A 27512-nucleotide genomic window follows, 5' to 3' on the forward strand; every position below is an offset into this window, starting at 1 on the left:
TTATAGCGTCTTTAAAGATATTCAAGAACTCCAAAAGTTTCAAAGAACCTCCAATGGCGCTGTATAGGTTTTTAACGCCTTCATCAGACTCCACAATATTAAGTTGTAAGCCAACTTGAAGTTTTGTAACTCGGGTAATAATGACACACAAAACGTGGCAGTGGGCGTACAGATTAGAACCGAATGAGTAAAAATCAATGTGTCAAGGTGTTCAAAATAAATATTGCAAATTTTCACAAGGACCGTGGGATGGAGACCTACCCAAGTAAATTCCCATAAAAAAATCCGCTGCGGCCAAATTGCAGACAAGAAATCGTGGTACATCCATCTTACTCCTCGAGAACACCAGCACAAAGACGACGGTACCATTCCCCAACATTGCGCATAGAAACACAAGCCACACGCCACACCGCAACGTCCACCAGTCAAAAAGATCTTGACATGGAAGGAACGGTCCGGGTAGGGGGAGACATTGAATCTTTCCCGGTGGGATATCGCTGTTTGGTACCTTTAACACGTCTTCTTCCGAGTACTCTTCCATGTACGATGGAAAATTTCCAGGGTAGGTAAAATCGGACCCCCCAATATGGTCCCAAAACTCTCGAAACGTCTTCCCTAACTTGTGACTGATGTTCTCTAAAAGCACAAGATGTCATCGCCAATGAAGGTAGCGAATGAAGCCTTACGATTTTGAGGCCACAAGTCCGTTCCGCTCGAGTTCCAGAAGGTCAAATCGATGTCTTCATCGTCTCCGGGAAACAGCACGATATCCTTCACCTTCGCAGGCGGCGGTGGATTAGAGGGAATTAGCGGTATAAACGCGCAGCAGTGGTAGGCGTAGGACAGGACTAGGGATTGAATTCTTGGAAAATTTTCGGGAGACGGAAAATCGCGAAGGTGCGGATTGTTGAAGGTCTTCAAGTGCCTCAGGCGTTCCAAGCCGGCTGTTGGGAGATGAGGGAATATGTTATTTCCCAGATTTCTGTAACTGAATCTTTAGGCAAGAATATTTATGGTTGAGGGTCACTTACAGGTCTTCGATGTGTGAAATTGCTAGAAACGCGTCTGGATGGATGTAGGAGACGTGGTTGCTTTCCATGTCCCTAAACATATAATGTTCGGGTCGTATTTACAAATAACACTTTGGCGACTAAGAAAAAGGGGCGGGGTAGTGGCGCTACTTACAAAAATTGCAGCCTGGACAGTCCGAAGAAGGCGTCGTTCGGAACATACTCGATCTCGTTGTGCGCCAGGAGAAGGTCATGCATTTTCGTCATTCCGTGAAATGGCCGTTCCTCGACTGACTTGATTCTATTGCTGGCTAAATCTCTAAACACAATTGTTGTTTACTAAAACTATTCACTTTTATTTAGTTTGAAAAGCTAATAGTAATTACTTGTACTTACAAAACCCGTATTTCCTTGCAGTTGTTCAAGTCAGGAATCGACGTCAACTTGTTCGACTTCAAGTCTCTGTAATATGAAATTTGTTTAATAATATCAAGTGTATAATTATGAGGCCCTTACAAGCTTCTTAATCGCGGACATGTGTAACAGAGAGAAGACGGAACTGATGAGATCCCAGCCCTGTCTAAACGCAGTACTTCCAGAGACGTGGTACCGTTAAGTACCGGAAAAGTTGATAGTCCGCGTGCTTCGGAGAGGATACTGGAACAACAAGTTTCATTACGAAACCATGAGGCTGAGAAATTCAGAAACAAAAGATAACATACAGTGACAATTTCAAACTAAATGCACAAAATGGGACTTTTTTTCAAAGATTTATGGTCCAATAAATAAAATAAAGTTAATAATAGTAATACTTGCAGGTTTCGTAGCCGTGGAAGGTAGGAGAATGCGTTGGAGTCGACTTGTACAAGCGGATTTCCTTTCAGCTCTAAAACGGCGAGGCCTGGACTTTTTTGTAGGAGGCCGCCCGGTATGAATTTTATACGGTTTCCAGATATTGATCTGAAAGAGAAATAAAATAGCGTTAGATCATTTAGAACAACCATGCTTGATAAAAACAAATAAATTTTTACAGAGGCACGGAAAATACTGCAGGATGTGAAACCTCTGCAGTAGATATGGTGCTGCAGGTGTCGATTTCAGAATTTTTCCGTCCACGACAGAATGAATAGTTTTGCTATGTGCTTGTAAATAAGTCTTGACTTGACCGTGCTTACCCCTCTAGTTGAAGAGACATTTTTTCACTTTACTTCTAGGTAGAAAAATTTTCTTGTTCAAGATCAAGTTCAAGAAAATATTGTGCAAGTAGAACAAACCGATTATGATTGGACAAATAAAGACTAAAAAAGTTTTCTCAATTTCATGATATATACGGATTAATCAATTGAACGAAAAATAAATATATAAACGTAATTGAAAGAACCTCAACGAATTTCAAATAATTTTTGTTGCAACGCATTTTTTGTTATTTTCCGAGTTTCCAGTAACGATAATTACAAATTACACTCGAATGACCCTGTAAAATAGATCAAAGAAAAAATGTTTACTGATTTTTATAATGAAATCCTGTATTTATCTGGACCATCAATTTAATTAATTATTTTTATTGCTCAGTTTCATTGGTATTTATATCAACATAAACTTTGTAACTGTACTTCTCTTTGCGTCGTTCTAAATTCAAATTACCAACAAAGATATCACAGTTTAGATTAATTGTACTTAAATAACAGTGCGTAAATATCAATTTAGGGAATCCATCCAGTGAACTTTCTTTTAGAGTCGTAATATGATCTCACTGAAGATATCAAAAGAACTCGATTATTGTAGTAAGTAACATGTAGGTACATTGTTTGAGATACCAGATTCCAGGTGAAATGGCTATGATACTGTAAAGGATCATGCTATTTTGCAGATGATTTCTGAATTTCTCATAATGTTTATGCTGCTGAGTAAGTTAGAGGCTCTGTATCACCGACATATTTCTGAAAAATGTCTCAGATGAGTTTATGTTAGTAACTTAGTCTATAAGGGTCTTGGATTCGAATCCGATATAAAACATGGCGGTTTGTGATTGTATAGTGGGGTTGAGTAGGAAGAGTTAATTAATTAATACCCCGCCCACTATAAAATAAAGGTATAAAATTAAAATAAAAAATAAAATAAAATATAATATTTGCAGATGATACCTATGGTAATAGTGACAGAGCCAGAAGTAAAACTACAAATGATTAAATTCCAAAAAGAACTAGCAAAATGAATGTGGAAAATAACATAAGCAAAAGTAAGACGATGATAATGGTTCTCGTAATGGCTAATGAGGTTAACGAACATATAATAAAAATTAATGGACAAGTACTCAAATAGGTTACGAATATCTGGGAGCTAGTGTAGAATATAATAGTACAATAAACAAAGAACTAAATTCCAGAATAGGGGAAAAGTGGGAAGAATACACAACACGCTTAAAACGACATTCTTTGGAAGCAGGGAAATTCCTAAAGAAACCAAAACGTAAATTTAAAAAAAAGTAGTAAGGCCATCATTGATATACGGAAGCAAAGCATGGGCGTTAATCTAAAAGTACATGAAAGGTAATAGAAAAGAAATACCTCAAGAATAAAAGGAATCACAGTAACTGAAAACCCTATAAAACCACTTTAAAGAGTCTCAGTTAATAAATCGAAACCAGCCGAATACGTATCATAAATAACTAATAAGCTTCTTCTGTTTACACTGATGTCAAATTTGCCTATAAAATGGGTTGAATAACTGTCAGGCATATATATCTATGCATTGATCTGTATGTTTAAGAATTGAACATAGGAGATTTGTATGTTAAAATTTACGCACTGTATGGTTTATTTATTAGAGCAGTGATCAATATTAACATTTGACCCGTTGAGATTCCCATATAAAGTAGTACGATGATGATCCTCTAGGTTGATGTTTCAACTACCCTACACAACTACACGGATTGTGATAACAGCACTTAGACTGATTAAACCATACATTTTGAAACAAACAGTAACAAATGTCCAGTCCGTATAAGGAAAGTGATCGTAAAAAATTATAACGGCTAGAATTGATACTGTTCAATAGCAATTAATAACATATACCATTGATTTATCGACAGAACTTCTTATTAGAAATGCTGCATTTCAATTTTATGACCCAGTTTATGGGACAATCTCTATATTCAAATTTTACGATCGTAAACTTTTTAAAAACCTTTTCGAGGGAGACACTTAAGATGCCACGGTATAATAAAGCAAACGCGCCGTTTTGACTACCTGTTGTAAATAAAAGCGCAAGATAATAAAAGTTAACGAAATAATGAACACTTACAACTCCTGAAGCGACGGTAGCTTCGTTAAAGCGGATGGAATTTCCATTAGAGCGTTGTCGTCTAGCTCTCTGAAATGCGAAGAGGAAACGATGAAAATGTTGAAAAAGCGAGACAATTAGTTAGCTTAAAATGACGTTACGCAAGTAAAATATTGATGTAACATGTACATACTTACAAAACTCGGAGAGACGTTAGGTTTACGAAAGCCTCCGGTGCGATTTCTTTGATCTGGTTACGTTTCAGCAACCTGAAATTAATGGTAACTGTCAATCATTGGGTTTTGTAATTATTTAGTTAGAATAAATGTTGAACTATTTTACGCATTCAAACTGAAAACTGTGAAACTTCAAACGTTTTACTTTTAAATTGTAGTCAATTTCGTAAGTGAAATTTAGACATCCGTATTATTAATGTTACGCACAATGAAAGTGTGTGGAGATTACGATTACTGTGGTAAATTACTAAAAGTTTGGATCGTGATTAATATCGCCGAATACTCTAAATGATACATGAAGGGGTGGCAATAAACATAAATTTTAGTACAAATAAAAAGTTGGAAGCTTCCATAAAAATTATTTGTGTTTTGGCCTGGTATAATTATGAATCTTTTAGAGGCAGTTTAAGTTTTATTCAATTATACTATATATTTTATTGGAATTTCATTTCCTTTAAATTTGCTCAAATTATTATTAGCACTTATGACAAAATTACTATGTTTAATTAATTGCGAGCGCGTGTAGCATAAGAATTAAATACATAAATATAGTATAAACACAATAAAAATATAACTTCAACCCAAATGTTTCTTTTATATTCTTCTGGTATTGTGTTCCATTTGTCACCCCTAGAGTTTCATTTTGGTTGATCCGTCGGGCACATGCGAGTACAGGAGAAATTTAAGGGATGAAGAAATTTTAAACTGCTTTTTTCTTCAAATTCACACTGCAATGCACAAACAGATATAGCACAGTAATATTGAATTGATGGTAATAAGTCGAAGAAGCAATTTCGGGCGTTTTGGATTCTTGAGATTATACCTATTCGAGTTGTTCTGATCCTTTATCGTCTTCAGAGTCTTTGGATTCAATTTCTTCGGACATTTCATACTCATTCGATTTTTCGAATGATTCAATTTTTCCGTTTTTAATTCTTTCAACTCCAGATTCTTTCATTTGCCTACTTAATTTACAAATTCTTCGTTTGGTGGCTAAACACAAGCGCGCAATGAAAGGCAATACTTCTCCACATAAAATAATCTACTATTACATGCAAATTTTGACTATAACATTTTCCCAAGACACGTCCGGCATCCGCTATTACGAAAAATCTCGTTAAGACTTTAATTTTATTATTTTGAGAATAGTATATTAAGATACAAGTGTATAATCAAGTCTTTAAAGCACGCGCAACGAGTTTAAGGGCACGACGCAAAGCGGAGTGCCTTTAACGTTGCAAGTGCTTTAAAGACCAATTATACACGTGTATCTTATAGTATTTTTTATTATACCTGCAGTATAATTTAAAAATAGGAAATTCAATGAAATCGTATTGACGTTATACTCGAATACATGTCTAATTAAGTGGGCTGGGTGTTCGTAATTTCACGATTGCCATGGAAATGTCACTTGACGTTTGCTTATAAAAATCGTCGTCTTTGTGAATAAAACGATTTCCGTTGAAAAAGATAAGACACCGTCCATTAAATCGCTTGTTGTAAAGTCTAAACAAACGTTGGTAGGTGTAAAATCTCAATCCAGTAAAGCCTATTATCAAGCATATGAAAAGTTGTTTCCATGGATGAATAGGAAGTTACTTACGAATAAAATCTTAAATGCATCGATAATGCTGGCATATATGAAGGAAATGTCAAAGGTATTAAATCTTCTATCTTTTGGTGCATTCATTCAAAACTTCACTTATTACTGGGACTAAAAACTGGATCAGATTTGGAAGCAGACCCTAAATTACGCGCGTTTGTAAAAGCTTCAACCAAAGGATAGGTACAAGCCAAAGAAATGTTCTGCATTTACAGAAAGCGACTTAGAAAGATTATTTTTTGCGCGATCGGTCATTTCTGACTATTTACCATGGGTGTTTCCATGACAGTACGTAGAATTTACCAGTTGCTATGATTACGACGACGCCAAAATTACTTCGATCTAAAAACAGAACAGCAAAAACACTTACCGACGCCTTTTTAAAAACAATCAGTCCAATGTTAACAGTTTACATTACATTTAACCTTTAATTTAATCTTCGACATACCATTCGGCCACCGGCGAATACCTGGCTCATAAAGTCATAAAGGAAGTGCAAAGCTAGCAAACTACATCAGACACATGCACAATTTTATGAAATGATTAATTTCAATTTTGACAAATAAACTGGTTACCTAGTGATGTACACCATACCACTTCGATCATTTCGATTTATTCTGCTCGTTAATTTCTTAGTGCATATTTATATTGGTTGCATAATTTTAATTTCGATCGCGCAAAAAATGTTATAAGCACGTCGAACGTTAAGGGTTACCGTTCTCAGACAATAATTGGAGTCGTCGCTCCGCTCCTCCTCCAAACAATTGTCTTCGAACGGTAAAAATCCCTTACCGTTCTCCATACTTAATATACTATATTTCACCCAGATGACAGTTTCAAAAGTCATACTTGAAGTATCGTTACTTAGCAACTTTAAAGCACGTGTGTTTTAAAGGCCTTTTTTCGCACGCATTTGAGTGTTTAAAACGGAGATTGTGATTCAGGTATAATAAAAATACCTTTTTTGGAATAATTTCACCTCCACAGGGAAGAATATAGTTTAGACGGCGGGTCGATGAACTTGGCCCATCGAGTTGGATACCAATTACAATATGCAATCAAAGGTCCCAAGTTAAAATCCGGATTCGTGCATGGAATATGAAAGTATATATAGGCATACAGGCGACCCGCGTTAAGGTGAAGTACTAGACGAATGTTCTTGAGCGGAAAATTGAAATATACCCAATTTCGGCGTTACTGGTAGAAATCCTAGACAGTATTGGCTGAAAAATATGTAACGACGCTAAAGTTGCTAAGAGAGGGCGCTAGTGCTTCAGCTTAACGCGGGTCGCCTGTAGTCGGTTGGGGTTAATTGAACGATCGCGACTAAAAATTGGAAATAAAGGCATAAATAGAAATAATAGATTCGCCAATAAATTCTGCAAGGACACTAATACATTTAAGCATATCCACTTGTAACGTTCGATTCTTAATTTAAAATTACAAATTTACATTTCATTTAAGTAACATTCGATTACTACCCTCATTCAAGTATATTCCTACGCCATTTATGTATTTCCTTTTGAAACCCGTTTAGTTTAGATGTAAGTTAGTTCTATGGTTGTTGTTGAGTTGTTACTACCTTAGTTCTTTGTTTTACGACTAGAGGCAATTCGTGTATACCTTTCTGCACTTCATTTTATCCCTTCTTCTTTAATTCTGTCTTGTTCCTTTTCTACGTTCATAATGGTTATTCGTGAATTGTTCTTGATACGCCATTACTGACTACCTGAAAAAAGGGCTCTTGGTAGTGGTTATTACCATAATTCTTTGGAATTTTTCTCACTATTCCTGATGTGTTGTGGCTGCTCCATTGAATAGGTTTGCGGATTTATATTTACAAGTGAACACGCTGTGAGGTATGTACAGATATGGCTCAACATTATACTTAACACGTAATTTTGGACTTTGTTTTCTCTCATTGTTCTCTCCTAAAACTTCTATTTTTTTCTTCCGATTTACTTTTTCATTATTATCTAACTGGATACTACTACGTATTTCTGATTCTACGTGCATTATTATTATATTACATCTTCTGACACTCCAGTTTTGCCTACATTGCTGTTGTCACTCCGATGATTCATTCGTACCACCTTAACTACGTTTTATATGCTTTATATTAGTCTGTTTATCGATATTTATTGAATTGCTTTTGAATTGTGAATTAGTTTTTGAAGCTACCGAGACTGATCCGTTCCGGAACCGACAACTAGGATTTTTATTTACGTTACTTGTGTCATTACGAAGAATTTGTTCGTGCTAGTTTATTTACATTTTGAATTAATTGTTGTTTTATAAAAATTTAGTTATTTGTGCATCGTAAAGTTGTTTTCTTGAAGTTAACTTCAAGTTTATGCTTTTTATATTTCACCGATTTGTGCGGACGATTCGTTGGTGATCAAAATTTTGCATTTGCATTGACAATTCAACTCATGTATAAAAAATCGCATAAGCCGCAGTGCAATTGTCACCTTGACAGCGACAAAAGTTACCTGCAACTTTTCCAGCGACAAATGCACTAGTGGTTTTTTCACTTTATTCATTTTCGAACCAATTATCGCATTATTCTTTCCCATATGACTAGTTTGACGTCTGTCAATAATTGATTAGTTTGGTGAATTTCTTGTTCGTTAAATTGTCCTGCCGAATTACACTCGAGATTTGTATTTAAACCGAGTAAATTTGGGTTGTTACAATTCAAATCTGTTTCCATTTAGCAATTGTACTCGAAAACTGTAAACCTAAAAATGCTCCACCTGCGGTGTCGCATTTTTATTAGTCGACAGTTTTTCTCGTCTAATTGCTAGGCAACAGATTTTCTTTACCTTAACAACCCAAATTTACTCGGTAAAATACAAACCTCTTGTGCAATTATAAGTGAAAATTACGGTTTGTAGTATACCTTAGTGTCGAACGTTAGACATGACCCGTATGAATAAAAGTAAGCAAATGCTTATACTTGCAAAATTCAAAGTAAATACTCGTAATTGCTCCTTCGCACTGGGCGACTTAGTAGCGCTGCTAAGCAGAAGGACAGGACGCAGTGCAGCGCTGCTAAACAAACCAGTATAAAGGGGCAGTTACGAGTATTTACTTTGAATTTTGCAAGTATAAGCATTTGCTTACTTTTATTCATACGGACCATTATTGATGTCGCAATATTTATATGCCGTGCTATTCACTATCCCTATTTTTTGTTTATTTTTTTATCTGCTACAGATAAGGCAGAAAAGCGTCTTTCTGAGGAAAGGCCGTTGCATGTAGTTCAAAGGTAATATTTTTATTTTTGATAACTCCTTGATAAAACGTTTGATTACATACAGCTTTTTGATACTACCGAACTTTAATTACTACATTTGTTGATAGTTCCGTTGTTTTCTGCGAAAACCTGTTTTGACATTAATAAAATAAATTAATAAAAGTGGCGGTTAGCTTCCGATTATCATTACATTAGTCGGTGATCTAGGGTCAGTGGGAATTGTGATTATTGGTTTATGTAATAGCTTAAGATTTCCTACTATATGAATGAATCGTTCCACCAGCCTCCACAAAATATACCATATACCCAAGGGTAGGAAAATATTATTTACTTTTAGAGTAAGTAATTTGTGTATGAGTCTTCTATTTCTCATGTAAGGATTGGAGGGGTCGTTTCGTCAGCCCTACAGTACCTGACAAAGGATAGGAAAAATGGAACTACTTTTTATTATTACTATCCCAGGAGTAAGTAATATAGTATTATGGAGTTTACGATGCGGGATTGAAGGGGTCGGTACTTCCGCGAGCCCCCACGCACTGCCGAAGGATAATAATAAACGAAAAGAACATTTTATATTCGAGGGCGTTTATTTTCTTATGAGATTTTGAACACTACAAAAAGTAGTCAAGTATATGGCTGTAATGTGTGAAGGTACATAGGTAGTACCATTGAATTTATAAATTCAATGGTAGTACGTACTAAATTATACCTATACATATGTAGGGGCTATCGTGTACCTATGGGTCAACTTCACAGGGACATAAATTTCGCGCATTCCAAATGTGCCACATTTAGTACATATTAAGTTAGAAAAGCTTTTCCATCAATCATGTCTTAAGTTCATTTCCACCAAAAGTCATCCTGTAGGTAAATTTTAAGCGGAACATTGCTCACCCCTCACGCGTATTTAAAATGCTGTTAGCCGCACAAATAGCTTCCTGAAAACGGTTTTCTACATTATCCGTAATGTTTAGTGCAGAACTGGAGATTTAGATAGCTGTAAATTGAGCTCAAATGTAAACGCTTTCAAAAACAATCTTAAAACTTTAAGGAGCAAGTACGATTTTAATAACTTTGATGTTACAAATTAGAAATGTTCAGGAAAGTGAAAATAATTTAAATGTACCCACACAGTGATTTGTATACAAAGTTCGGGTAAAGTTACAAAGATAAGAGAACGCATTCCGAAAATGAAACGTCAAAAACATTTTTTTTTCGTTCACAGTATTCTTACCCTTCGGCGAATTTTATCGCAACAATCTCAAGTGACACACTTACCTAAGACTTTTAAAAAGTTATTGAATAAACCGCAGTGCCCCGGACGTGATAAAACAAACTCGATGGAAACCCATATTAGAGAAACGCCAGGATTGAAATTGTGTTGTAAAATTGGAAAATAAAGTGCACTTGTTCCTCTCGCCTGCATGTGCATAACTAGTTTTATCGAACACCAGAAAAGGTACAATACGAAAATATGACCTCCTAAACCAAATTTCCCGTGTAAAGTTCCCTGAACTCGCTGGGGTTTAAGTTTTATTTATGACTTGATCGTGCAATAGCGAATACTTACTCCTTTCCTTTTTTGAAATATTGAGCTTTACTTCCTATTTAATCAAAGCTATTTTGTGCTGATCTAACGCTTTTCTTACGATCATCTAATGTAGACCAACCGTAAAATACCAAAGCAATGCATTTTATTCGGCGATCGAAGTTATCCCTCAAATAAAATCCACAATTAAGGGAGTAAATAGGATGAGACAGGCCAATGCTTCTTTTGCGAGTTCAATTTATCTCTGTTGCTTTGCGTGACCACGAAGAAAGGAATTGTCGGATACTTTACCTACATCCTTTGTGTTCTCTTAGATTTTGTGTACACTCCAATCTTTTACACGAAATAAGGGCGTCATTTACAAGTGTCTCCCATTTTTTCGACTTTTGTCCCTTATAATTCTGAAGTATGGCAATTTCTCGTTAACTTGTCTGTGTCAGTATACAAAATAAGTCAGTGGGCCATTGAAAATTGATTGGAATTGAACCATTGCGGATTTTATAAAACGAAGATAATACGCTCACAGACGAAAGAAAAGCTTAGGAGCATTAAGGATAGGGAAACGTGATTAATGAACAACGGAATTATATAACAACTTTACGTCCCATTATGTGGTCTACAATGTTCATCGCGATTTTTTTTTCATAAAAGGTTCTTAGAACAACCCATAAAAATTTATCGCATCGAATTAGGCCGGGCAATATACATAATATTGGTATAATATTACTGCGGTGGCGAGCATCTACAAATGCAATTTATTAGATACGGTTATATTCCCATTTCGCTACTTAACTTAATAACAATTTAGTTTTGTTATCCTCATATTGTAGCAGTTTAAACAAAATTTTATAGGCTTCGGGTAAATGGACGAAACAGTCGACCCTTCGCGCAAACGAATTTGCTGAATTTCAACAGATGTTCATAATAACCTACCAATTACAGATTTAGTACGCAGATTTGACCTTTCACCCTACAATTAAAGTTGAATGCGCATTGGATTGTACTAGAGCTACACTATTTTCAGCTTCATGCATGCAATACATGAAAACAGTAGAAAAAAAGTGAAATGCAATTTAACATTAGTAAAATTTGTTTATACAATTGCAGACAAAACAATCCGGAATTCAGCATAATAATCGCCACTTGTTGCTAAAAAAGCCTGGTAACATTTTGCAATATTTTAAAATAAATTTATAACTGAAATAATGACCAGAAATTGCTAAAGAGCTTTGTTAACTGAATTAATTGCTTAACGTATTACCGTATTAACAATCTCTCAGTTCACTGCTGTATTACCCAAAATGACGTAAAATAATTAACCTTTAGTAAATTAATTAATATATTTCCTAGTTAATGCGACAGTGGAAGCTGTAATCTATTCAAATATACGGAACAATTGTTTAGAACGAAAACCTTAGATTTAGAGGAAGCTTATAGAAATTATTTTAGTTTTTATTTGTAAGTAGAGTCACTAGATAGCATTTTACAGACTTATAATCGCGGTTTACGAATTACCTGCCGTTTTGGTGAAGTTGGTCCCAAAAAAAGGCCCCTCTAAAATAAACGAATGAACCTGGATCACTCGCATCAAAATCTGTAAAACCTTTAGAATCTTTAGATCCATGGGAATCAATATGATGTTCTTAGAAATTTGGTAGAATCTTCAAAAATTAGGTTAGGATCTTCCAAGTTGTTCTTAGAATCCTCTTAGAACTGGTAGTCTTCTTAGAACATGTTGGAATTGAAATTTTCTTAGAAACCTCCCCAAATTTCCCGAGTATCTTTTCAGAATCTTTTGGAACCTTTTAAAGATTCTTATTAGAATTGTGGGAGCATTCTACACAACATTCTGTAAAGTAAATTTAATTACGTAGTTTTGTTCATTTACAATTAACTGGCAATAAATTTATAACAGTCTTAAAATGGATTAATTTATAATTTATTATTTATCACTTACAATTTAATAAGTTGGAACTGAACATGAAACGGAATTCCATTTGCTTATATAGCAAACAGCATTCTTTCTAGAATGTTCTTACAGTGTTGTCGAGTGCTCAAGGATGCTTGAACAAATCCGTCATATTTCTAGGAAAGATTACGCTCGCCCATGACTAATATTTCAAGGCGCATCGATGCCTATCGGAATTTCTAGAATATTCGCTACAATTCAAAACCTAGCACCTTGTTAGAATATTTTTAAAATTCTCTTCGTGTGAGATACTCTTAGAATCACCTATTTATCGTAGAATGCTCTCCTTACCATCTTAAAATCACCTTAGAATGTGCTTATCTTCAATTGGTCTTGAATCTTTTTATAATTATTGTGGTACCTTCCTTTAGACCCGGTTTTGAAGCTTTGTGGAATCCTTAGAATTTTTATAATCTGGTAAGATGTATTGCCTTCGAGTGATTCCAGCTGTCCGGTCAGGAATAGTTTTAAGCTATTTTATTAAGCCGAATATAGTGTCGGTCAAAATCATTAGGGGGATTTAGTTTTAAAGAAAATTAAAAAAAAAAATTTTTGCCATTCAAAGCGTCCAGTCGTGGTCCCTATAACGATTTAAATTTACGTTTTAGCCATTGGGGAGAATCGGGAGACCACATATTATTCACGTTGTCATATTTGATATATATGATATATATGAAATATATGATATACAGGGTGACAATTTGAAAACTTACCACCCCCCATATCTTAGTAAATAAACAAGATATTTAAAAAAATCAAAATCCGTTTCGGTAATTCGGAGGGGGAATCACAATGACATAGTTGGCGACGCACCCCCTGCGCCCTAGCCACCCCAACTTTTAAATCTTAAATAGTGACCCCCCATGTGTGATACGTCGTTGGAAAGCTCTGAAAAAATGCTTTCCAACCATACCAAATAGCATTACATTTAGGTTAGTAATTATCGTGCAAATAAAAAAATCAACTAATATGATACATTTTCTAAAGTTGGCTTTTATTTCAATAAATGTTCAAAATGTTTCCGTTATTGGTAAGACAGTATTACTATGCGATCAAAAATGAGTTGCTGTCGAGTCGCCCTTTGAAATTTTTGTGTACATGGAAAATCGTATTTAACTTGAACTTCCAAAGCCGACTCGACAGCAACTCATTTTTGATTGCCTGTTATAATCTATTCTCAAACTCTTGTCGAACCTTTTCAAATGTTGGTTTTGCAATATTTCGACATTCTTGAATTATTCTCTGTCTTAGTTCGTCTATGTTCGCCGGTTGCGTTTTAAATACGACAGATTTCAAATGTATCATATTAGTTTATTTTTAGATTTGCACGATAATTACTAACCTAAATGTAATGCTATTTGGTATGGTTGGAAAGCATTTTTTCAGAGCTTTCCAACGACGTATCTCACATGGGGGGTCACTATTTAAGATTTAAAAGTTGGGGTGGCTGGGGCGCAGGGGGTGTGAGGGGGTGCGTCGCCAACTATGTCATTGTGATTCCCCCTCCGAATTACCGAAACAGATTTTGATTTTTTTAAATATCTCGTTTATTTACTAAGATATGGGAGGTGGTAAGTTTTCAAATTGTCACCCTGTATATGAAATATATGATATATGTGAAATATATGATATATATGATGTATATGATATACAGGATATATATGATGCAATTACCAGATCAACAACTGCAGCTGTTTTACATGGCAGTGATAAATACGTTCAGTATGACCTTCTGTTATCAGTACGCACTGTACATTGTACAAATAACAATTATTTAGTTTCTAATGAACACAATAGCCAGTATTTATAAAAAAGAGGATTTGCTTTTACTTGCAAAAATCAAAGCATTTACTTCACATTTTGTACAAAATTGATTAAGTAAAATGAAGTAAATGCTTTGATTTTTGCAAGTAAAAGCAAATCCTTTTTTTTTATAAATACGACCTATTATCTCGTCGACTATTTAGTTCTGTGTACAAAATTAAGACAGGCTAAGCATAAACTCATCATATTCGCGAAGGAATACCTTTTTCGTTAATTAATAATAAGGTTGTGCTATATTCCCGAGCCCGAGGAAACGAAAACTTTGCCTTTTGTACAAAATTAGTAGGATTATCAGTAATATTTTAACAGTGTTTAATAAATTTTGCGCTAATAAACAGTTGCGGAAAGTGACGAAAGTTTCTGACAAATAATAAACACTAAAGAAAACCCCAACGATTAGTTTCCAAAAAATTTCCACGGAGTCTCCAATTTCAAGGCGATTTCAAGGCAGCCGACGGACAAATCTCAATTCATGCTCCCAGCTCTTCAGGTTAATTTACCAATTCCACTGTTTTGTAGAAAGAAATCGAGCCGATGATTTCATTTCTCAAGATATTTGTCTCAGAAAATCACGTTGGAATCGTTATTGTTTAGTAACCAGTAAAATTTAAACTTAACAACAAATTATAAAATCAAGTAAAGCACAAAGAAGACTAAATTACATGAAACCACTCGATAGCACACGATCACATTCCAGTATAAAGGTTAAAAGTACTTACAATACAACTAGATTTTCCATGCCCGGAAAAGCGTCTACCGGAATCGACGTAATAAGATTGCTGCCGAGATTTCTGAAAATAAAAATATGTAAATTGATACTGTTAACAATACGACGAGTTACTTATAACATTATCTACTCTCATATATGCAAATTTTCCAAAGGATGATCGCTTTTCTTAAACCGTTGATTTAATGCCCAATTAACTTTTCATCCAATTTAATTTTCACGCCAAATTAGCTAAGAAGAATCGCTTTTAAAATACGAACCAATTTATACTGTCGCAGTTGAAATTAGATCAATATTGAATTTGCCATTTGCGGGCTAGTGGTAAGTTGACAATAGAAAGTTGTAATTTTTTATGCACTCACTCAAATAATATGGGCATGTGACAAACACGAAGAACCTAAGCATCGTAAATCCCAATAAACTGTAATGAATAATTTGGATTCGTTATGGAAAGTAAAGCCCCAAATACTTCTATTATATTCAATTATGTATACCAGAGTCTCCAGGCTCACCATAGGTAAGCTAGGCAAAGCTTTATGTACTCAATATTATAGTCGTGCACGAGAATGTAATTAAGAAATTAAGATTCATTTAATAAAGCTCCTTTAAATCGGCTTCCCCACAGTTTTTAAGTGCTTTCAAACTGAGTGTAATAAAAACATGGTTTTATATTGATTAAGTTTAATTGTAGCGTGTAACCTTAAAATCTTTTTCAAATTCTCCGAAAATTTATAGACATTTTACGACTAATAAATATTGTATGAACGTTTTCACGAAAACAGAACGTCGCGCCGACCCACAGGCTACGTCAATTCAGTATTTCTCTCGTTATAACTGGATATTCGAGAACTTAAATGACCAAAATTTTATTGCTCATTGGACATTTTCTGTTCCAAAAAGTTCGGTTGAGTGGCGAAAAAGCGTTATTGACATTAACCAAACCCATATACTTTATTTCAAAGTTAATGAACAACAATTAAACTCTACTTAGACTAAAATACGTTATAACTACCCCCAAAGTACAACTCGAACCAACATTGCGGTTTTGCGGTGTTTGGTGTTCGGAATGCGTTTTACTTTAGCAGCCACATATGTTTCGGTGATTTCATCCATTCAGAATTTCCAGAACTCTTTATAATATCCCTGAAGATGCGAATTGGAAAAAATGGAAAGATACTAAAAAAGTTCGGAGCCAGTTGAAAATGGACCTGCTTAGGCTGTCTACGCAAAAACAATCTGCTTCCATTCAAAAATCGTAGTTCACCTATTTACTATTAAAAGCTTTTATTTAGATTTAGCGTTGAATTTAGATATTATAGCATTGATATTTCAGTGCTATACAGATTCTGCACAAATATCAATTTCCAAATGTAATGATACCATCTGTGGCATTGAATTTAACGAATACAATTGATGACGCAATTCATGAACTTAAACCAAAAAAGCTTCATGCCCGGATTGCTTTCCGCCAAATATTTTTAAAGGGTGTAAATATTACTTATATACTTATACCCGCATTAAAAATACTATATAATCTTTCTTTGACATCTTTTAAGTTCCCATAGATGGAAAAGTACAAAAATTTGTCCTATTCATAAGTCAAGATGAAAAATCGATATTAAAAGCTCCCGCCCTATCCCAATACTATAAATACCTATAAACATTTCTGAACAAATCTTGTGCAAAATAATATACAAATCACACACGGTTTTCTAAGAATAGATCCATGTGTCACACCTAATGGAATTTACGTAACCTATCAAAGTGCTAAGGCCTAAGTAAAAGCCGGCCCGTGTAGTGCAGTTCAGTGGAAGCTCGACTGCGGTACAGGGTCCCTGGTTCGAATCCGGGTTCGGGCATGGATATTTGTAAATGTATAGTGGGTTGGGTTGGTAGAGCAGCCTCGGCTGAAACCCCGCCCACTTAAAAAATAAAGGCAAAATAAAAAAAAAATAAAAAATAAATAATATCCAATATGATGCCATGTTTACCGATTTTTCTAAGGCTTGTGATAACGCTATGATGTGTTTGTTTTTTTTTATCTTACAGGCAATTTGTATCTGTTCAGCCAGTAAATTCTGGTGTTTTTAATATGCAGGGGTCAAATCAAATCTGGATCCTCTGCATACTATTAATATTAATTAATGACGTAGTTAGTGCCATAATAATTTGCCGATACTTTGCTATTTGCTGATGACTTGTGTAGCGTTAAAGTTGTAAATTCTAATGCTCACCCAAGCAAATCTTACACTAGATAAAATTCGGACGTGGAGATACGTTACCGACAGTTCGAAGACTGTTAACTGATACTGTTTATTGTAAGGGTTTACATGCTATTTATATCACAGATATTACTTCCCCAACCTACGTTAATTACGTTAAAATGCAGGAAATGCTGATGCCTCGACCTTGGTTAGCTTGTTTGATTATCTTGCGTGTTTCTTCCTAGTAGTGTACATATTTGAGTATTATCGTAGAAATAAAGCATAAGCGTCTCGCTTAAGAACTAGACGCTAAAAGAAAAACACACCGGCAACATTATCATTTACAATGTCTTAATCAATTTCAATGAAAGCAATAATTTCAAATTTTGCCGAATAATCGCCTAAATTTACTTTTAACATAGAGACAAACCAACCATAGCAAAATCAGACTTTCTGGCAAACAAAATAATTACGCAAACCAAAATTGTAAGTGGTATAACAGCAGTCTTTTTCATCGTTCCTCTCAAATGCGTCCCAAGTTCTTAATTTCTTTGATGCTCCCCTTAAGCTTCCTTTAAATTTTTAGCGCATTTTTGCAAAAATTTTTTTTTGTAAAAAGTAGCTTTTAATCTCACTTTGGCTGGCTGGCTGGCTGGCTGGCTGGCTGGCTGGCTGGCAGCAAATGTGGGCGCGTAGAAGAACTCTTGTAGAAAGGCAACGGGTGTACGTGTATCTACAGGGCCGTGAAATTTGTCAACCTTAGGGACATGGCTACATGATGTGGGGTTGGCGACATCTGGGCGTCATCCTCGAGCGTAGTATACTAACGTGAAGGTTTTTCAGTTTTTTTCCTATCTTCTACTACAGTTTTGGTCCGATTCTTTTGAAATTGGTGTCGTCGGAAAGATGTTGTAAACGCGCACAACTCCTGCGTGGCGGAATTTTGTTTTTTGTCATAGGGGCGAAATTAACGACCTTTTGCGAGGCGGCGCGCGCGTCTTCGAGAAGTAGTCAGGCGCCTTTTACCTTCCGTTGCGAACTCACGCGGTTTAACGTTTCGTGAATCTTGAATCGCTGTCTCTCTTTCTCGTGTCGCCAATAGAAGTGAATTGCGAGTGAACGGGACGTCGGAAGTGGGTACCGTAAAAGAGAATGTGGTAGCCCGCGACACGATCTCACTGATGGTGGAGTCAAATCTTCAATCGCGAATTGCGGGTGAACGGGACGTCGGAAGGGGGTACCGTCAAAGGGAATGTGGTAGCCCCCGACACGATCTTCCTGATGGTGGAGTCAAATCTTCAAACGCGAATTGCGGGTGAACGGGACGTCGGAAGGGGGTACCGTAAAAGGGAATGTGGTAGCCCGCGACACGATCTCACTGATGGTGGAGTCAAATCTTCAATCGCGAATTGCGGGTGAACGGGACGTCGGAAGGGGGTACCGTCAAAGGAAATGTGGTAGCCCCCGACACGATTTTCCTGATGGTGGAGTCAAATCTTCAAACGCGAATTGCGGGTGAACGGGACGTCGGAAGGGGGTACCGTAAAAGGGGATGTGGTAGCCCGCGACACGATCTCACTGATGGTGGAGTCAAATCTTCAAACGCGAATTGCGGGTGAACGGGACGTCGGAAGGAGTTACCGTCAAAGGGAATGTGGTAGCCCCCGACACGATCTTCCTGATGGTGGAGTCAAATCTTCAAACGCGAATTGCGGGTGAACGGGACGTCGGAAGTGGGTACCGTAAAAAGGAATGTGGTAGCCCGCGACACGATCTCACTGATGGTGGAGTCAAATCTTCAATCGCGAATTGCGGGTGAACGGGACGTCGGAAAGGGGTACCGTCAAAGGGAATGTGGTAGCCCCCGACACGATCTTCCTGATGGTGGAGTCAAATCTTCAAACGCGAATTGCGGGTGAACGGGACGTCGGAAGTGGGTACCGTAAAAGGGAATGTGGTAGCCCGCGACACGATCTCACTGATGGTGGAGTCAAATCTTCAATTGCGGTGAACGACGTCGGATACCGTCAAAGCGACACGAATGGTGGAGTCAAATCTTCAATCGCGAATTGCGGGCGAACGGGACGTCGGAAGGGGGTACCGTCAAAGGAAATGTGGTAGCCCCCGACACGATCTTCCTGATGGTGGAGTCAAATCTTCAAACGCGAATTGCGGGTGAACCGAACGTCGGAAGTGGGTACCGTCAAAGGGAATGTGGTAGCCCCCGACACGATCTTCCTGATGGTGGAGTCAAATCTTTAAAAGCGAATTGCGGGTGCACGAGGAAAGTGGGAAGCGGTTAGTGAATGTAGTAGCCTTCGACAAGATCTGTTTTTGATGGTTGAATCGAAAGTGGCTAATAGAATACTGATCTGCCACACAAAAATGCGCTGAAGTCCCTTCGATCTCAAACGAGGACTTTGATAATTTTTTCTAAGTATCTCCCAAGTACTTCTTAAACTCTTTTGCAGCGCCCGTCAAGTCCCCCTCAAATATTCTTCAAATTATTTTCAGGTTACTCCTCAATTTCTTCTTAAGCCAAGTTCATGTTAAGCTCCATAAATGTTTCCTCAACCTTCTGCAAAATTCGTTTGAGGTTCTTCTTATGGTCGTCAAGGTTTTTCTCCGGTCTCTACAAAGTTTTTCTCAAGTTCTCGAATTTTCTTCACTTTTTCCTAAAACTTCTATCAATTCCAGATATTGAGTAATTTTCAAGTTCTTCTCAAGTTTTCCATTTTTTTTCCAAATTTTTAAAATTTATCCTATGATGTCTTCATGTTCATATAGAATTCCATCAAGCTTAAGTGCCTCTTTTTCAAACTGCTCTCAAGTGTCTAAATTACTCCCTAGTCCCTTGACACTTCTAGCGCATTTCAAGTTCATCTCAGGTTCATCGCAAGCTCATCTCAGTTCCCGTTCCCCTTTCCTCACAGTTCCTCCTCATGTGCGAACGTTTGCTTAAATTCACTCCTCTTCCATCAAGTTTCCCTAAAATTCAATGATGCTTTCAAGCTTCTTTTTACTTTTTCCTCAAGGGAAGTGCAAGGATATCTTCGTATATTCTTTTTTTTTTAATTTGTGTTTCGTTGCTTTCATTTCCGATAGGGAGTTTGTCGTAACTTTGTTTTAGTTTTTCCGAAGTAACCACCGCCATTTTCTGGACCCGAATGCGTTTATCCGAGGGTTCCGGGAACGATCCGAAAAACCGCCGCCACCGCCGACCTCGATCACCCACGATACCGTTCGCTTGGTGGCGTCCGCCCGTTCGCCCGTCCGTTAGTTCCGCCGACATATTAGTTACCATAATTTGTATTTTTATTTTATATTAAACTGCAATTATAATTCCGCTAATATTTATCGAATTTTCGAAAGTTCACCGAGGTGCGTGAACTACCCCAAGTTCGCCGCAACTGGCTCTAGGGGACTGCTGCGAATTCAGCTGTATCTCTCGGATCAGAATGAAAGAGAATCACGGTAACCGGTACCATAAGATATAAAAAAATCGAATATTTCTGTAGGTCAGATTAGTCCTTTGACAAGGACTATCGTTGCGGTGCACCTATTCTCGGCGACAGATAATTATGATCCTCATGGCTTGAGATAAAGTATGAAATGCTAAAAAAAGGTTTCTGTAGACATTGGAGATACTATGGCAATGTTTAATCAAAGAACTTCCCGGCTCAGAGCGCAAACAGTTTTAAATTTCCGTTTAACGTTAGATTTATACTCTTAAATATGTTATACTTCAGTAGATTTAAGTAAAAGTTTAAGTGTACTTCCTATACGCATAAATAATCAAATCTGAAATCAATAGACCGGTTTCACGATTAGAATAAAATATTCTTTCCTAACCGGATGTGTTCAGAGATCCGGGTTCGTTTTGTCGTTCGCATTCCCAGAGGCCGCCTTTTCTCCATCTGGCTGATTTATTTCTTTTAAGCTGGAAGCTTTCCCTTCCATGCGCTCTGTATACCATTGGAAAAATAAAGTACTTTGCTTTCGCATCTAAAAAAAACTGTTTAACATAATATCAAAATAATGAATGGACGGAAGGCGTATACGCGGAGCTTTTGTTATACTCTATCCTATTTTATCACCTCCCGTTATTCCATAACCAAAACGGGGCGAATCTGTTTTTTATTGAGAATAAAATCTTAATTTATGAAATATCGATTTCTCAAATTCTATTCACTCGCCACAAGGGTTTATGTGCGACACTTCTGGCGGGATTTAATTATTTCTTGAATACCACACGGCGTTAAGGGATTATTTCTGCAGTTATTAATTCTGCTTCATATTTATCAAGAAGAAGCTAATCGTCCGATGATATTAAAATCCCCGTGAAATGTTTCATTAAAAACTTAATGTAGAGGGAAGAGCTGTTTAATTGGCGATAAATGTTTTCAATTTAAAGGGCAATCTCTGGCAATAATCGCTGTTTCATAAGCATCGACAATTTCAACTACAATAACGTTGGTGTTTTGGGTAATTAAAATTGTGATTTACGGTAATAGGAATGTAATTATAATGCATTTACATTTTGTCTATGTCGCCACTTTAATATGAGAAAACGAACAGTTTCTATAACTGAATTGTACACTTATTACGATCTTTTAAAATTGGACTTTCCGAAGATTTATTTTAGTATTAACATAATTATATTATCTGCCAGTTGTCATTGTAGTTCGAATCATTAAACTTCCTGATTGCCAAAAAATGGATAAGGATAGGGATATCAAAATTCACTCTGAAGCACTTGTGGTAAGTAACACAAGCTGAAGAAACCTCAAAAATGCCAATTAGTTACCAATTAGTTTTTCAACTGTAAAATACAATACAATACTAAATATCATGTGGAAAGAGCTTGCGATTACTAACAAAAGTTCACGATTGCAAACAGACTCGCTATTACCGAAGACTTACGATTACTTTGAAAAGTTAAAAGTAAACGTTCTTCTATAGCCTGGTACTACTGTGAGAAGTACTGAGAAACTGTAGCTTCCAGACCTATTTATTTATATTCCAGGAGGTGACAATGATGTGTAGAATTAATTGCTTTAATTTGTAGTGTCGTTTTAGTCGCCACAAGCAAGGCTGTGCACTGTGCAGTCTGCGATAGATAGCAGAACTCTCTCGTGATCTAAAAATTCAATTAACAATGAGCCATACTGGATCTACCGAGTCTTAATCCGGCCAATTAAGTGAGTATAATTAACCATAGTTAGTAAATTGTGTTGCAGCAAACGTTATCAAAATGACTCCCGTTTGCTAATGTTGAAAGCGCGCTTAAATAGCATAAATTTTAAGACTGGACCTAGAGTTTTATATAACAGGAGACCAAGTAATTAATTAAAGAAGTTTTAATGTTTGAAAATTATTACTTGAATACGTCGTGCCGGCTCGGAAAACCACCGGGCGCTTCCATAAATTTCCGAATTCTATAAAAGATAAGGCCGTTGTTTAGAGGGGATCTTGTTGCCTCGTTTGGTGTCAACGTGTAAATCTGTACGTTGAATTTTCGCATTTTACCGTATCGTTTAATTTTAACGTAACGATACGTTTCTGTCCGTTAATTACAAAGGAGCTTTTGGGGTTTCTTTACTGCATAACTAGATACCATTAATGATTTGGGCTTCGGTTCCCTATTAGGGAAATTGCTGCTGTTTCCGTGTGCCGTAATTATAATTGTAGCTTCTTCGCCAGTGCCCGAACTTTTTCTGGATGACAGGTAACCTATGAGAGAATCATTTTTGCCTTTGCGCTTTCCAAATAAGCAATTTTTATATTAAACCTTGTCATAGATTGTTAATTCGAATGTTAAAATTTTCTTAACGAGTGCACAAAACAACAAAACGTCGTCCATTTAACGCAACTTTTACTTTCACAAAAATAAAGTTATCTAATCCCACGAGATCGAGTACATATTATTTTGTATTAAATTTTATATGTCAGTCCATCTGCCCGTGCGGTTCAACAGATCGAAATTTGGTTCTCGCATCTGTAATCATAATAATAGCAGTAGGTAATTATAATCATATTATATAGAACACACAAAAATATTGTGTAGTAATTTAAACAGCAATTTTAAATCCTTTCGGGGATCAAAGTACAATTTTTTATGATTTTCAGAGATTTTGGACCCTTTTATAGGGTATCTTCGTAATTGATGGTGTTATCAAAAAAGTAATATAAGCGTTATGTGCTTTTTTGGGCCAAACTCAAAATGGTAAAATCAAAATTTCAAAATATTCGCTCGTTTAAATGATACGTGGAAAAATTAAAAATTAAATTTCATTACGACCCAGTTAAAAGAGAAACAGAAAAGTGTGTATTACAAAAGTTTCTTTATAATGATTGTTCAACAATTTGCCGTCTCCAAAATAAATATATAGGGTTCAGGTAAAAAGGTTCCCGGACGTAACCTCATCTTTTTAAATCGAACACACTGTATATTTTAACATAGAAAGATAGCATATTAAACTATATTTTCAAAAATATATATTTTTGAAATCATTTGAACCTCTTTTAATTTCTTAAATTCCTTTTTAAATCTTTTTGAATCTTCCTTTAATTATTTTGAATTACTTGAATCTTTTTTGAATATCATGCCTAGTGTGTTAAATTCACTACAAAGAAAGTTCTGTAATCAAATACTGATGTGATATTTATTATTTCCAATCCTGTTCCTGTATTTCGTTTAATATGTAATTTAAATGTTTTATTGTTTATCTTGTATACTATAATATCTTTAATTATCTGACCAGCGGAAATATTTTATTTCGTTAGAATTAGGTTTTCGCCTTCTTTGGAGGGACTGTAAGAGTTTATTTTTTTACTCATTGTTTAATCATAATAAATTTAATCGTTTTGAGATACCTTTGTAATTTTCATAACAATTATTACTTTCTACCACTGGAAATAGTTAATTTTAAGGTCTAAAGTCCATTAGTAATAATTATTTAAAAAATAATAATTTCCATTGCGCGTTCGCGTGTTCCGGAAGTCGCGCTATTTACTAAAACTGCTGAAAAAGGAAACAAAAAAAACATTTTGTAAAAATTCCTTCTGAAAAACATTTTTGTGTCCTTTGGCCACAATTCATTCGATATATGTGATCCAATTGTAACAACAAAAAAAGTCTCGCAGAGTGAATTTTGCTCTGCGCGGATAATTAATGCGCGATTTTGTAGGGCCTGTTAAATCTACACTTATACCAGATAAGGCATTATATACCCATAATTGGAGGCGCATATCATTCTAGTTTAAGACACCGAAAGAATTATAATGATATCGTTTCTAGAAACAGAAATATGACGGTGGAAATATAGAAAAAACACGAATTTACTATCGTCGTTTTATCTTCAGACTTTAAATCTTAAAATTAACTATTTCCAGTGTTAGATACTAAAAATTAACAAACACCATAATTTAATTGCCTGTACCATTGACCAGCTCTCATTGATATTTTGTGGCTCTATGTTAAACGGATCCGGAGTAAAAAATAAATAGTGGAGCTGCGCACGGATTTTCCATAAGCCGTAATGTGTCCCGTACTGACTCCTAAGGTCACGTGACTTTTTCGAGCCCTCCGGTCTGTAAGTATCGTAGGCGTCGGTTAGTCCCATTGTCTACCTATTACTGAAAATAAAATTGGAAAATTCGAAACCGTTCGCGAGGTATCATGTACACAGACGGACGGACGAACAGAAAGTCCAAAATCATGAGCGAGCTTTGTCGCTCGTTAATAAATGAATCAAAGTTATGGCTTGTAAACGTTCCGGTATCCACAAGGAAAATCTAATGAACCGCAAACAGCATATATTATACACTGGCACTAAATCGTCATTGCTGAAGTACCACGATCACTAAAACTACCTGTTATTTTACGAGTTGTGCCAAGAAATTGCTACGAGTATTGAAAACTCATAAAAGGCGATGTGTTTCCCGACAATAAACTGTACGATTCATCCACTTGCATGAAGGCGCAGATTATTCTCAAGTATGAGCTTTGCGTGTCGCCTTCGCTGAGTTTTTGAACGGCGATAGCAGTTTTAATCTGCAGTAAGCTCCGAGAAACAGGAAAGTGCAAACTATTTTAACTTTTCATATACTCCTTGATGAAATAAGATAAAAGAAGAGACTTCATTAATACAAAGTATGAGTACTTAGTCGACAAGTAAAGTGGATAGTTTGTAACAGTCATCTTATTATAAAACTGAAGCAGAAATACACTTCGGTATTTTCTTGCAACTCTGACAACAGACACAAAATGTATGATGATTTACAGCTACGAAGGGAAATTGAAGCAATAATCAAGCGTGTAGTTTTAGAACAGTAGCAAAGTTCAACTGCTCCCGTATCTTTGTGTGCTCAATAAATGCAGTTAATATATTCTATAAAGTCGTTCATTGGAAAGCAGTAAACAATCATAATTTTTTTAAAAGTCGATATGGAAATCAGATTTAAAAGACAATTTAAACAAATTATATTGCTATCGTTTCTTAAGTTTTCCGATAAATTATGAAACTTAAAATGATGCCGACAGTTTAATACGGCTGTTAAAACTTATTTCGGTTTTTATGGTTTTCATAATAAACAAAAGTTCAACATAAACAAAATGCTAGAATTAATTTCTGGATGACAACTGTTAACAGAGAGTTTCGATTTTGTAAGGGCATACGCAAAATTTTCATGCAAAAAAAATGCTGAAAGTGAGCTTCATGGCGTAATAAAGCTCAGAACGAAATTGCGCTTTGGTAAATCTTCCATACATTTTTTCTCGCCAAAAACCTGGCGGCGTTAGTGGCCATAAAAATCTGTTAATGTCCATTAAAGCACTTTCCCCTGTTGATTTTTAATTTATTTTACATTTTTTGCGGAAGTTTACTGTCTCTTTTTTACGACCGAATTTTGTACAGTTTGTGGCAGAAAACGATAGCAGTATTTTAACATTTAGGTCTATTGATTCGAATGGCCATAAAAACTAAATAATTCACCTCATAAACTACGCAAGCGGTTTTTAAATTTACCGTATATATTGACAAAAAGCTTCCCTTTTCAGTATGTGAGCGACAATGTCATCTTGTTTTACATTTCATTAATATTTAACCACAATTCCTTACAGTAAATTAAATACGAAGTGAACCTGCAATGTGCAATTTTAAAGCGAGGGCTAAGAAATGTTTAAACTGAAGTATTTGTTAAATGACATACAGAGAACGAAGGTCCATGAAAGTGGAGTCTGGATGTCTACATTGCAAACGGAATCCTTTCTTTGATTACATTATTGAAATCGTTAAATAATTCCGACGTTGCTAATCGTGCACGGACACCCTCTTCTGATCTAATGGTAATGCTAAAATTACGTGCTCTTTTCAAAGAAAATTGGCAAGCACTCACTCATCGCGCCAAGAACCCCGAGTACCTAAATTATTTCGAAAGCGCAATAAGCTATAACATACACTCACTGCTCGGCGACCTTTTTGACAAAAAATATGGTGTTCGCCTGGGAGTTTTTTTTTATGGTGGGTCAAGCGATTTCTGTTTGCATTTTGTTATGAAGCGTTTGGACTTTTCCGATTCTGAATCAGAGAAGTATCGCACATTTTCTGTATTATCTTGAGATGCCTACATTACAAAATTGCAAGTTGCGAACAATGACAATTATCGTTTTATTTTAATCAAGGCCATAAGCACAGATATACACAATGTGCATTTTTTATTCAAATACTAGGCTCCTTAAAACTAATTTCCAAATTTAAGTGATATTCTTACGCTATCTAGGTATTTCCGTTGTAATCCTGTTTAGTTAAGATGTAAGTTATTTCAATGGTAGATTTGTTATTACAT

The 27512-nt window shown here is 35.9% G+C and overlaps 1 protein-coding gene across 1 annotated transcript in view; it reads right to left on the reverse strand.

Moving 5' to 3' along the window:
* Positions 1–124: 124 nt before the first annotated feature.
* Positions 125–27512, reverse strand: part of LOC116168647 (leucine-rich repeat-containing G-protein coupled receptor 4-like) — a 35821-nt gene continuing 8433 nt past the window's right edge. The window contains exons 4-13 of the mRNA XM_031484582.1: positions 15452–15523; positions 4490–4561; positions 4314–4382; positions 1827–1970; positions 1527–1667; positions 1407–1472; positions 1186–1329; positions 1032–1103; positions 687–982; positions 125–636 (exon numbers count right to left, since the gene is read on the reverse strand). Of these exons, the coding sequence (XP_031340442.1) occupies positions 212–636; positions 687–982; positions 1032–1103; positions 1186–1329; positions 1407–1472; positions 1527–1667; positions 1827–1970; positions 4314–4382; positions 4490–4561; positions 15452–15471 (1449 nt within the window). The 5' untranslated portion in view covers positions 15472–15523 and the 3' untranslated portion in view covers positions 125–211. The remainder of the gene's footprint in view (positions 637–686; positions 983–1031; positions 1104–1185; positions 1330–1406; positions 1473–1526; positions 1668–1826; positions 1971–4313; positions 4383–4489; positions 4562–15451; positions 15524–27512) is intronic.

The sequence above is a fragment of the Photinus pyralis genome, unplaced genomic scaffold (assembly GCF_008802855.1).
Source record: "Photinus pyralis isolate 1611_PpyrPB1 unplaced genomic scaffold, Ppyr1.3 Ppyr1.4_LG4, whole genome shotgun sequence".
Classification (NCBI taxonomy): Eukaryota; Metazoa; Arthropoda; class Insecta; order Coleoptera; family Lampyridae; genus Photinus; species Photinus pyralis.